This window comes from Equus asinus, chromosome 12, assembly GCF_041296235.1.
Source record: "Equus asinus isolate D_3611 breed Donkey chromosome 12, EquAss-T2T_v2, whole genome shotgun sequence".
Classification (NCBI taxonomy): Eukaryota; Metazoa; Chordata; class Mammalia; order Perissodactyla; family Equidae; genus Equus; species Equus asinus.
The window spans coordinates 48,347,378-48,360,387 of NC_091801.1; the positions used below are offsets into that span (position 1 = coordinate 48,347,378).

At 36.2% G+C, this 13,010-nt stretch overlaps 1 protein-coding gene across 12 annotated transcripts in view; it reads right to left on the bottom strand.

Moving 5' to 3' along the window:
* Positions 1-13,010, bottom strand: part of RGS22 (regulator of G protein signaling 22) — a 170,749-nt gene that overhangs the window by 125,208 nt on the left and 32,531 nt on the right. For all 12 annotated transcript variants that reach the window (XM_070481398.1, XM_070481396.1, XM_070481395.1 and 9 more), the window contains one exon: positions 3,572-3,634. In XM_070481398.1, coding sequence (XP_070337499.1) covers positions 3,572-3,634 — 63 coding nt within the window. The remainder of the gene's footprint in view (positions 1-3,571; positions 3,635-13,010) is intronic.

The window sequence follows — 13,010 nt, forward strand, 5'->3', positions numbered from 1 at the left end:
ACCAGATTCTTGTATCCAAATTATCAGCTTATTCCTCTGCTGCCAGTGCTACAGTTATTACCATGTAGTAGGACAAGTTTTTGAGCCATGTGGACATGGGTGAACTCTGTCACTTTCTAGCTAAGTGACCTTAAGCTGAAGAAACACTGGTTCACTTGCAATGTTTCATTCAAGTCTCTGAGAAAAACAATTTTTAAAATTCAAAGCCAATGACAGATTTGTGTGGCACAGAAGATTATCCTCTAAAGTGACAATGATCCACCAATAAAGTTAAAGAGTGACTGCCCCTCATGTTTCAGGAATGAAAGATGAGACGGTCTAGTTAGTAAAGGAAAAGGAAAGAGAAGCACTAATTCTGTGTCAGGCACTTAATATACATTACCTCATTTCACAACAATCTTGTAAAACAATTATATCTTTTTCACAGAGAAAGAAATCAAGGAATTAAGTAATCAAGGAATATGTCTAAGATCACATGGGGAACAAGTGGAGGAGCTGAGCTCAATGGCAGTTCCGTCTCACTCCTATTACTAACTAACCATTACCCTGGGAGATGAGCACAGGAAGAATACTGTGCGGTCAAGGTGGGTAGGGGTGGGTTAGAGGAGGCAGGAAAGAGTGTAAAGGGTGACACAAGAAGTACGAAGCTAGAGATAAAGCTAGAAGGGGCAGGCTGAGGCCAAATTACAAAGGGTCTTGAATTCCATACAAAGGAATCTGGACTTCAGTCTACAGGCTATTAACAGTCAATCCCTACTGGCTATGGGTAGTGAACCCATTCAAATATTTGAAAACTAACTTCACAGATAATGATAAGGGCTTTGGAGACAAATAAAGCAGCCTAAGTGGAGCATGTGTTGGGTGTACTGTTTTAGATAGGGCTGGAAGGGAAGGCTTTCTAAACAGAAGTGATTTAAATCAGGGAGAAAGTGATACAAGTGTCTTGGGGGAAGCATTCCAGGCTGAAAGGCCCTGAATACACTGGCGTATTCATGCTTAAGAAACATAAAGAAAGCTAGTTAGGCTGGAAAAGAATTAACAAGGAGAAGAGGCACAGGAAATAAAGACCAAAAGAGATCTTTATCTGGCAAGAGCCAGATCATATAGCATTTTAGATTTTATTCTGAGTGTCATGAGAAGTCACTAAACACTGTTTTGAGCAGGAAATAACATGGTTCAATTTATTATTATTATTATTATTATACTCTATTGAAATCATAATAAATTAAATTTATGGTTCCCTAAAATACCAGTCCATAATTATCCAAGAAAAAAGATTAATCTGCCACACTAATTCTCAGTAAACCATGCTGGCTTCTAATTCTTAGCTAAGTGCTCATAAACCAAACATTACTAATCTGTTCTAGAATCTTGCCAGGAACTTAGGTTGAAAAATCCATCATCCCATCTCCTTCCTGCCCCCAAATTCTTTTTGGAAACCTGTGACATTTCCCCTTCTCCCATCTTGTGGCATGAAGCATGGTTAGTTAACAGGCAGACTGTGTGGTACCAAATGTAGATGCAAAGGGGCTTAAAAACAGAAAGAGACAGAGAAAGAATGTGAAAGCAGAAGGATCTGGACACAGAAAGAGGGGAGAAGCCGCCCAGGCGGCCAGCCTGGGAGATATGAAAGGGTCAAAGTGTAGGTGTCTGCTGGGGTGGTATGAATACATGACTGCATAGACAGAGTTCAACAGAAATCACACTCTGTCATTTCACCCAAGCCTGAAATAAAACACAAAAATAGTAACATCTCTTCTGACTGGATGACAGGACTATGACTGAATTTTTCTTAACATTTTAAGCAAATTTTCTCTATTGTTATATTACTTTCATAAATTAAAATAAATTTTTTTAAAAAAGAAATTTAGGCAGGGAATTTATTTTCTGGAGCAAGTAAAACTCAAGATAATCACAAATCTTGAGGCAATGAAATGTCAATCTTGAGAAATTGAAATCAGATCCAACATAGGGATTTTTCTTTTTAAAATGTCACAAAAGTATACTTTTTTTGGAGAAAGAATGGAAACTGTAGAGCCTAGAGGAAAGACTACATAATCTGGAAGAGCAAAATTCTGAAAATGTTGTGATGCTGCTGGGTTTTTTAACAGTATACAATTGCATGATGAAAGTTGAAGAGTCAGACACACAAGAAGCCTCCGCGCCCCGGGTATCTGGTCATGTTGCTCAGGCCTGTTGCTGGAAAGGAGAGGGTAGCTTGGTGTCCCAACCTAACCAGAGACCTAGCTGTGCCAGATGGAGGAGAGAGCACAAATTCTTTTGGAAAAAAAGAAAATATCACAAAACAACAAACATTCATGCATAGATACACACATATATACAAGAACTAATCTAGGCAAGAAAGTACTTCTAGTACTTTCCCTTCAAAAGACATTTTTCAGGTTTAGGCTTTAAGAGATTTCACATTTTATGGTCCACTCCCTTTAAAATTACTTGTGACTTTTATATTCCAAATTTTTCCTTGTAAATATGTTAATTAAAAAGTTTTAAGGGGGCAGGCCGGTGGTGTGGTAGTTTAAGTTCACGCATTCCGCTTTGGCGGTCTGAGGGTTCACAGGTTCGGATCCCAAGCATGGACCTACCACCAGCCTTTGTCAGGCCACTCCGTGGTGGCATCCCACATAAAACAGAGGAAGACTGGCACAGATGTTAGCTCAGTGACAATCTTCCTCACAAAAAAAAAAGAGAAAAGTTTTCATAACAATAACAAAAACCTTATCTTTCTTTTATCTGACATTCCTGATTAACTTTATTTAATACAACAATGTAAGTGCTTTTATGTGCCCCCATTTCACTTTTCCCAAATTCCTCAATACTTACTATTGTTCATTGCTAAGACTGAAAATCTATTATTTGGCATCCACCTATGTCTTATTTACTATTGATATAAAACTCTAGTTGACTTAACACAAATTCCACTTTAATATTTGTCCAAGAGGAAAACAATAACTGCCTAGAGGCAAGAAATTTAGTTTCTTAATTTTTTTAATATTCTGTCCTTATCACCTCTGTACAAAGCCTGAAATGGTGCTAAATACAACTGTATGAGATTTTGTACAGAATGCTTTTGATGGATAGAAAAATTCCAGCTTTCTTTTTTTTTCCTTTTGTTTATTTATTTTTTTTAAAGTTGTGGGTTTTTTTGAGGGAGACTAGCCCTGAGCTAACATCCGTGCCCATGTTCCTCTACTTTATACGTGGGAAGCCTACCACGGCAAGGCTTACCAAGTGGTGCCATGTCCACACCTGGAATTCGAACCGGTGAATCCCAGGCCGCCAAAGCGTAACATGTGCACTTAACCACTGTGCCACGGGGCCAGCCCCTAAAATTTTTTTATTGTGGTATAACTGATCCAGCTTTCTTCAGTAAGAATAATTCCTAAATATGATTCAAACCCAAATGATTAACTCCACAAAAAGACACAAACTTTACCTCAATGCTTTAACATTTAAAAAAATATTATCCCTGATAAATTTCTTACGAGATAATCCAGTGATTACAATAGTTTGCTTTGATAATATATTCCATAGAACATAATAATACACTCACTGGAAGGCTTAGGAATTCATTAAAGTAGTCCACAAGGAAATCATCTGTTGCCAAAGAATCTTCCTGCAAAAATACAAAACACAATATTATGCTTATACAAAGATGTTTTAAAACATGCCAATATTATTCTCTAAATCTTCTATCAACAGATTACAACAGAAGTCTTCAAATCTGTGTTAGTCAACAGTGAATCTTTACTATAAACAGAAGACAGTTCTACAATCTCTGGAAAGAAGAAATAAGAAAATAGAGTGCAGCATACTCTTAAAAGACGTTGCTACTGTCCTTAGCTGGAAAACAGAACACATGAAAAATACAGCACAACACTGAAATGAAACATCAACCAAAAAAATACTACACATGGTATATTTCCCACTGACATATCAAAATACACATATATTCATAAAAATAAAGGCAGAATCAATAAAGACAGAACCAGTGTTTGGCGTTAAAATGAAATTCAGAATGTAAATTTCTTAAATTGCCTAATGGAAGTGACAGGCTAAGTAAAGAGAATATTCTACAGCCTCCCCCTCAGAATGAGATAGCTTTGGTAGTCTGGGTCCTGCTTAACTTTTGCGTGAAGAAACTTTGACAATGCATGTGTTCTAAGCATAAAGATTGTATACATTTTTTCCATAACTATCTCATCCACCAATATAGTCACTTTTAAAGTTGGTAAAATTGGAAAGCCACTGCCAAGAACAAATTCTCTCTTCCAAATAAAACACCTTATTTTATTAGTAATTGTTTCCATTGTATCAAAAGCACATCATGGCATACTCTGTTGTACAGTACATGTGTTTATTTTGTTATTCATAATTATATTTCAATTTTGCAAATCTAACATGAAAGTTGACAATATGACACAATGCTATTATTTCCATATGGGTGACTATTTTCTTCTTATATCGGCCAACTTTTGAAAATTTATTGAGGGATAGTATTAAAGTATAAGGAAGATACTACAGTATATTAACATCTACTTTGGAAAACAGATCTTCAGGGTAAGTTCTTTAAGTAATTGCTGTATCAGAATAGAGTTATGAAGTCACTTATAATTTTTATATCAAGAAAATTACAAAAAATCTGAACTTATGAAAACAACAAACTAAGGATTTAGTTTACTAAAAATCTCAACTGATTAAAACAACAACAATAACAAACTTAGACTCTCACAAATCTACTACCTTCATAGTGGTGCCTTAGTAACATATTCTCAAACAAAGTGCTGATTGGCAAAGGTCTAATCAAGCAGAACCAGGCAGTTAACATTTGGTAGAGGCTATAAGGCTAAAAACCTTTCAAATTTTACCTTTCAAAGTTACTTTAATTTTCTGGACTTTATTTAGTGAACTATCCAGCTTTCTCCTAACTATTAGGAGAAATTAACTGAACTCAACAAATGTTTTTGGTATCTCCTGGGCAGAAGGCATTGTGCTACAATAAGGGTGGCTAAATTTTGCACTACTGGGCTCATGATCCTAAATGCACAGATGGGAAGGGTGAGTATTTTAAATTAATGACATAGTGGAATACAGTCCCTAGTTAGTTTTTCTAAAATAGGCATTTTATTTTTAATTTTTAGCTATAAAACAGAATTTGTACTTTATAGAGTCAGATGGACCTAAATATTGCCTTAGAATTTGGCCACCCACCTTGCCAGAAATTTCTAGATAAACCTCAGATTCATATATTCATTTCCAGATGCTTCATGCTTCTAAGAGACTCTGGATTCAATGCTTTCTAAACTATCTGTGATGAAGTACCTGTTTTGTTTCGTTTTTTTCCCTAATCCATTTCAGACAGATAACTTTGGTAAAATACAATAAGAATGAATTACTAGAAAATGAAATAAAAGATATACATAATACAAAACCAATTTTTCACTATTAGATTCAATAGATATAAACATACTCTGCCAAATTACCATAAAGTTTCTGCTCGTTTTCTCTCAATTTCTGATCTCATCTCGGCACGGACGCTGAGAGTCTCAGGCACACCAGTCCGCAGAGCCTGATCAAGTAGCACCCCCTTGATGAGCAGTTTGTTTCAGCTCCCTCTGTCCCCGAGACTGAACCACACTGAGAGAGCATTTCCTTGGCCTTCTGTCACATTCTCAAGTTTGCACTTAGAACCATGGAAACTTAAAGTATTATTCAAATACATCAAAATGTGTATGTCTTTTCTGAAATTGTATCTTAATTTCTACCAATATTAAACATCAGCGCTTCCGCTCATATCAGGGCAGCTCTGCAATGGAAATAAGTGTAGCTTCCAAGTGCCATCTGCTCAATCCCCTCGTTGCACTTTAATGGGAAAGACAGCACTTCTCTAAATAAACGAGCACATTTTCCCACTGCAGTTTCTAGTTCAATATGTTCAGATATCTTTTCGCATCAGTAACAAAGTCTTGTGAGCCAATGAGGATCTGATACACCCTTTATTCTCAAAGGCCTTTAATTAAAAAAATATTTTTTTTAATAAGGCCTTGATCTGGAGAAGCAGCTCGGTTACTCTCAATAAGTTTCCACAATCTAGTTACATGGCTGTATTAAAACGAACTAAGTCTCCAGATCCATGTTTAATATCTTCCAAATAATCGATAAACTGGTTAGTGGTACAATCAAGCAGAAAGTTGAGTTACCATCAATTCCTCCATTATATTATTCCATGAACCTGACAAAATTTGCAGTACATATTCTCTGCTGAATGATGCAATGGAAGGTAGGAACATTTTTTCTGAATTAAATACACTCTTGAAACCTGTTTTTTCATCTATTACAGGTGTGCCATCTGTGAAAGTGAAGTCAGCTTTTCCATTTTCAGTCCAAACTTCTCATATTTCTTCATGAAAGAGGGTTAAGCAGCATGGTTTATATGTGCTTGCTAATTATGGTAGGTAAAAAATTTTTTGCTTAAAAAATTATTTTACTGTACCCTCAAATTAGATAAACTACAATTTCTTCACAATGCTAAGAAGACCATATAAAGAAGGAAGAGGAAATAAGATAAATCCAGACAAAAACCATAGTCCAAGAAAGAATATAATACTATAAGAAAATTATAATATAAACTGTTTTCTCCCAAAAGAAGGGAAAGATATTATCTGGTAATATCCTCCTGGTAGGAAGAATCAGAAGAGATTCAAATGGGGGAAATGGCATTTGAAATGCATTTCAAGTAACTTCAAATTCTATATTTAGAAAAAAACACATGAGAGGCAATAATGCAGAGTATACAGAGAAATGCGTGAGCAAAGAGAGTGGAAAGCAAAACATAATAAAGGTGATCACAGTTAGCTAATGGCAGAAGTAGAAAAACAATCCAAATTTCCAACTTCCTTTCAACACATTCAGACATTAAACCAAAGCCATTCATCTAACTTCCAATGCAGAATTCTAAACTGACACACTTTAGATTGGGAATTGATCAGAAGATAGGATAGACCATATTTCCAAAATTATACCTATCAGGATGAATCTATTTTTGCTTATTCTTCCTAAGATACATTAAATTCTTCTTTTCTCCTTTCTAAACAAGCCACTCACTAGACCAGAGCTTCCCATCAGGTGCGCAATGATCCGTAGTGGTGTGCAGACAATGGAATTCAATGGGTCAAGTGAAAGTGGACCTCTTCAGCCCACAAGGCAACCAGGCACAGCCAGGATTGGCTGAAGCTCCCAGGATGGTGATCTCTGGTTGTGGGTAACCTTGTTTGTGACTCTTTGAATCCAACACCCTCTCCTGGAGATGGTGATTTACGGGCCACATCCCACACCACTGCTCCTCTGTAAGGCACTGAGCACAGCCGAGGAGTTGCTCAAGCCCCTGGAAATGGATTTATTAACCAGCTGCAGAGCATACCACTGCCCCATGAAGCTGCTGGAGGAGTTTCTGTTTGAGATGTCCAAGACAGTGCTTAGCCAAACGTGCTAACAGCTTGGAGGAAAGGAGGAGGGCAGATTCTGGAAGGCTACAGATAATAGCCCCTAAATCTGTTCCTTCACATGTATCAGTTATCTCTGTCTGCTAGCAACAGAGGGATCCTTACAGTAGTATCCAAGCTAGATACAAAGTGATCATTTGAAAAATGTATGTACATACTGCAATATAGAGTTTCATCTTTATTTTGAAATACTTGATATGAAACATTTTATTGATTTCCAAATCTGTTTGTCTTAAGATTTTCTTTTTTTTTTTAAGATTGGCACCTGAGCTGTTGCCAATCTTTCTTTTTTTCCCCCTGCTTTTTTTTTTTTCCTTCCCAAATCCCCCCAGTATATAGTTGTATATTTTTTAAGTTGTGGTCCTTCTAGTTGTGGCAAATGGGACACCGCCCCAACATGGCCTGATGAGTGGTGCCATGTCCACGCCTAGGATCCGAACCCGGGGCCGCTGAAGCAGAGCACATGAACTTAACCACTCGGCCACCGGGCCGGCCCCTGTCCTAAGAAATTTTAACATTATATTTGTTACATTTTAACTTCAATTTCAAATCTTGCAAAGTTTGAATGGCTGTGAAAAATAGTCTAAAATTTTTTAACACCTATTAGGTGATATAGTTTCTCACCAACAGAGACTATTCAAGAATTTTAAGATATCACCATTAAAAAGTCTTGATTAAGAATTGCACATAGGGGCCGGCCCCGTAGCCGGGTGGTTGAGTTCATGCATTCCGCTTCGCCAGCCCAGGGTTGCACTCGTTTGGATCCTGGGTGTGGATATGGCACCACTCATCAAGTGACCCTGAACATGGCGTCCCACATGGCACAACCAGAAGGACCTACAACTAGAATATACAACTATGTACTGGAGGGCTTTGGGGAGAAGAAGAAAAGGGAGAAAAAAAGGAGAAGATTGGCAATAGATGTTAGCTCAGATGCCGATCTTTAAAAAAATAACAAATAAATAAATAAAAAATAAAGAATTGCATATAGTCATTTCAAGCACAAAACCTGATACTAAAAAGTTATGTATATCCAAAAAGGAAATTAAGAAAATAATTCCACTTACAATGGCAATAAAAAGAATAACTTAACCAAGGAGGCCAAGACTTGTACACTGAAAACTGTAAAACACTGCTGAAAGACATTGTAGAAGACATAAATAAAGTGAAAAACATACTATGTTCACAAACTGGAAGAAAATATTGTTAAGATGACAATATTACCCAAAGCAATCTACAGATTTAATATAATCTCCATCAAAATCCCAAGGCCTTTTTTTTTTTTGCAGAAATAGAAAAACACATCCTAAAATTCATATGGAATCTCAAGGATCTTGAAAAGCCAAAACAATCTTGAAAAAGAAGAAAGTTGGAGGACTCACACATCTTGATTTTAAAACTTACTACAAAATGACAGTAATCAAAACAGTGTTGAACTGGCATAAAGACAGACATGTAGACCATTGGAACAGAATAGAGAGTCCAGAAATAAATCCTCTCATATACAGTCAATTGATTTTCAACAAGGGTGGCAAGGCCATTTAGTGGGGAAAGGACACTCTTTTTAAAATGGGGCTAAGAAAACTGAATATCTACATGAAAAAGAATGAAGCTGTACCCTTACTTTATACCATTTATATAAATTAACTCAAAATGAATCAAAGACCTAAATGTAAGAGCTAAAACTACAAAATACTTAGAAGAAAACATAAGGATAAAGCTTCATGACCTTGGATTTCACAAGGGATTGTTAGATATGACATCAAAAGCATAAGAAAAAAATAAACTGAACTTTATGAACATTAAAAACTTCTGTGCATCAAAGGACCCTATTAAGAAAATGAAAAGACAACCTACAGAATGTGAGAAAATATTTGCAAATCATATTTCTGATAAGGTTTTAATATCTAGAATATATGAAGAACTCTAGAACCTCAGCAAAAAGAAGATAATGGGAAAGGACTTAAATAGGCATTTTGTTAAAGAACATTTACTTATGTTCAATAAGCACACGAAAAGATGCTCAACATCACTAGCAACAAGAGAAATGCAAATCAAAACCACAATGAGATATGACTTCACGTCTATGAGGATGGCTACAATTTAAAAAAAAAAGGAAAATAACAAGCGCTGGTAAGGATGTGGAGAAATTAGAACAATTGTACATTGCTGGCAGGAATGTGAAATGGTGCAGCCATTGTGGAACACAGTATGGCAGTTCCTCCATAAATTAAACATATAATTACTATATGATCCAGCAATTCTGTTTCTGGGTATATACCTAAAAGAACTGAAAGCAAGGACTTGAACAGGTATTTGTATACCTGTATTTACAGCAAAATTCACAATAGCCAAAACATGGAAACAATCCAAATGTCCATTGACATATGAAAGGATAAACAAAATATGGTATATACATACAATGTAATACTATTCAGCCTTAAAAAGGCATGAAATTCTGATACCTGCAACAACATGGATGATCCTTGAAAACGTTATGCTAAATGACATAGATCAGACACAAAGGACAAATATTGTATGATACCACTTATACGAGGGATGAAGAACAGTCAAATCCACAAAGACAGAAAGTAGAATAATGATAACCAGAGGGAGGGGGAGGAGGAGAGGAGTTATTGTTTAATGAGTACAGGGTTTCAGTTTGCGATGATGAAAAAGTTCTGGAGATGGTAGTGGTGATGGTTGAACAACAATGTGAATGTGCTTAATGCCACTAAATCACACACTTAAAAATGGTTAAAATGGTAAATTTAATTTTATGTATATTTTACCACAATAAAAAGAAAAGTATGTACACACCAGAATCATGAAACAACATGGAGGGATCTCAAAAACATTATGCTAAGAAAAAGCAGTCTTACACAAAAGAAAACCAACTGTATGATTCCATTTATATGAAGCTAAATCTATAATCTATTGTTACTAACCTATGGTGAAAAACAGGACAGTAGTTGTCTTTGGAAAATGAGGGCAAGATTCAACTGAAGCAGCATGAAGGGACTTTCTATTATGAAAATGTTCTATATATTGATGGAGGTCTGGATTACACAGGTGTATATATTTGTCAAAATTCATCAAATGGTACACCTAAAATTTTTTCATTTCACTGTGCATAAATTTTACATCAACAAAAGAATCATAAACTAATACTGAATACTGAATAGTTTATGATAGTAATGCTGAAATGTTTAGGGGTGATGTGTATCATATCAATATCTGCAACTTACTCTGAAAAGCAAAAAAATAAAATGGATTGATGGATGGATGACACAACAGCCAGAAGGACAGAAACAAGAAAAAGCAAAAGTTGCAAAATGTTAATAATTGTGAAATCTTGGTGGTAGGTATACAGGTATTCACTATACAATTCTTTTAACTTTCTTATATGTTTAAATTTTTCATAATAAAATATTGCAGGGGGGCTTATGTACAAGAAAACACTATCAAGTTTCTTCGCACCTTATGGACAGCTTTCTTAGCCTCCTGTGTACTAAGTGACAGATCCCAAACTACTATCACTGACTCTAGAATAAATCCTTGATCACCTGATCATCTTCTGACCACCACCCTAGGATCCTATTCACTTAGGGTCAGACCCATGGGACCTCTGTTTCACCCTCCTCAATCCTCCTCAGGTTTGATGACAAACCTCATTTTTCCAACCCCTCCTCACCCACATGGCATTATGGGTCAGTCTCCTAACCACACGTCAATTAATACAAGAAGTCTACCTGTCTCCCAACCCCCAATCCTTTTCTACCACAAAAAGGGCTTACGATTAAAGCAATTTGGCTCCTGCCAAGCTGTCTATTCTCATCTCATACTACCACGCTCCAGTCATAGCAATTTTTTTATAGTTCTGTACCTTTGCACATGTTGATTATTCTACCTGGGAAATCTTTTCTCCCCTTATTCACCTACCCATCCTTTTTCTTCTCCAAAAAGGTGTAGTAGTGGTCATCTATGTTTTCCCTAACATAATCTTTGACACTTCATACTATAATTATTTGTTTACAAGTTTCACCCACTGGATTGTGAACTTCTAGAGGAAAAAGACTGTTTCTTACTCATTTTTTAAATTCCCAATGTCCTTAGATAATAGATGCTTACAAAGTTTTTGTTGAATGAATGCTTGAATGATTATGCTGAGGACATGAAACCTGAAGAGAAAAGACTGATGGCCTAACACAGACTCTAATAAAACAAACTAATAAAATAAAAAGGAGAGAGATTGCCAAAAGATGAAAACAGTCAGAAAAAGAGAACACAAGGTGAAACAACCTCCACAAAGTGGCTTTTTGAAAGTATATCTTGCTCAAAGACCTAAAGGTGAGACCTGAAACCATAAGGCTTCTAGAAGAAAACGTAGGCGGTACACTCTTTGACATCAGTATTAAAAGGATCTTTTCGGACACCATGTCTTCTCAGAGAAGAGAAACAATAGAAAGAATTAACAAATGGGACTTCATCAGACTAAAGAGCTTCTTCAAGGCAAATGAAAACAGGATTGAAACAAAAAAACAACCCACTAACTGGGAAAAAATATTTGCAAGCCATATATCTGACAAAGCTTAATATCCATAATACATAAAGAACTCACACAACTCAACAACAAAAAATCAAACAACCTGATCAAAAAATGGGCTGGAGACATGAACAGACATTTCTCCAAAGAAGATATACAGATGGCCAATAGGCACATGAAAAGATGTTCATCATCGCTGTGCATCAGGGAAATGCAAATCAAAACTACACTAAGATATCACCTTACACCCATTAGAATGACAAAAATAACTAAAACTAATAGTAAAAAATGTTGGAGAGGTTGTGGAGAAAAAGGAACTCATACACTGCTGGTGGGAATGCAAACTGGTGCAGCCACTATGGAAAACAGTACGGAGATTCCTCAAAAAATTAAAAATAGAACTACCATACGATCCAGCCATTCCACTACTGGGTATCTATCCAAAGAGCTTGAAGTCAGCAATTCCAAAAGCCCTATGCACCCCAATGTTCATTGCAGCATTATTTACAATAGCCAAGATATGGAAGCAACCTAAGTGCCCATCAACAGATGAATGGATAAAGAAGATGTGGTATATATTTACAATGGAATACTACTCAGCTGTAAAACAGAACAAAAGCATTCCATTTGCAATAATATGGATGGACCTTGAGGGAATTATGCTAAGTGAAATAAGCCAGTTAGAGAAGGACAATCTCTGTATGACTCCACTCATATGAGGAATTTAAAAATGTAGACAGAGAGAACAGATTGGTGGCTACCAGGGGAGAGGTGGGGTGGGGGGTGGGCACAGGGGGTGCAGTGCTGCACCTGCAATACGACTGACAATCAATAATGTACAACTGAAATTTTACAAGTTTGTAACCTATCATTAACTCAATAAAAAAAAAAAAAAGAAAGTATATCTTGCTTAGAGCCAGCCCTTATGGCCTAGTGGTTAAACT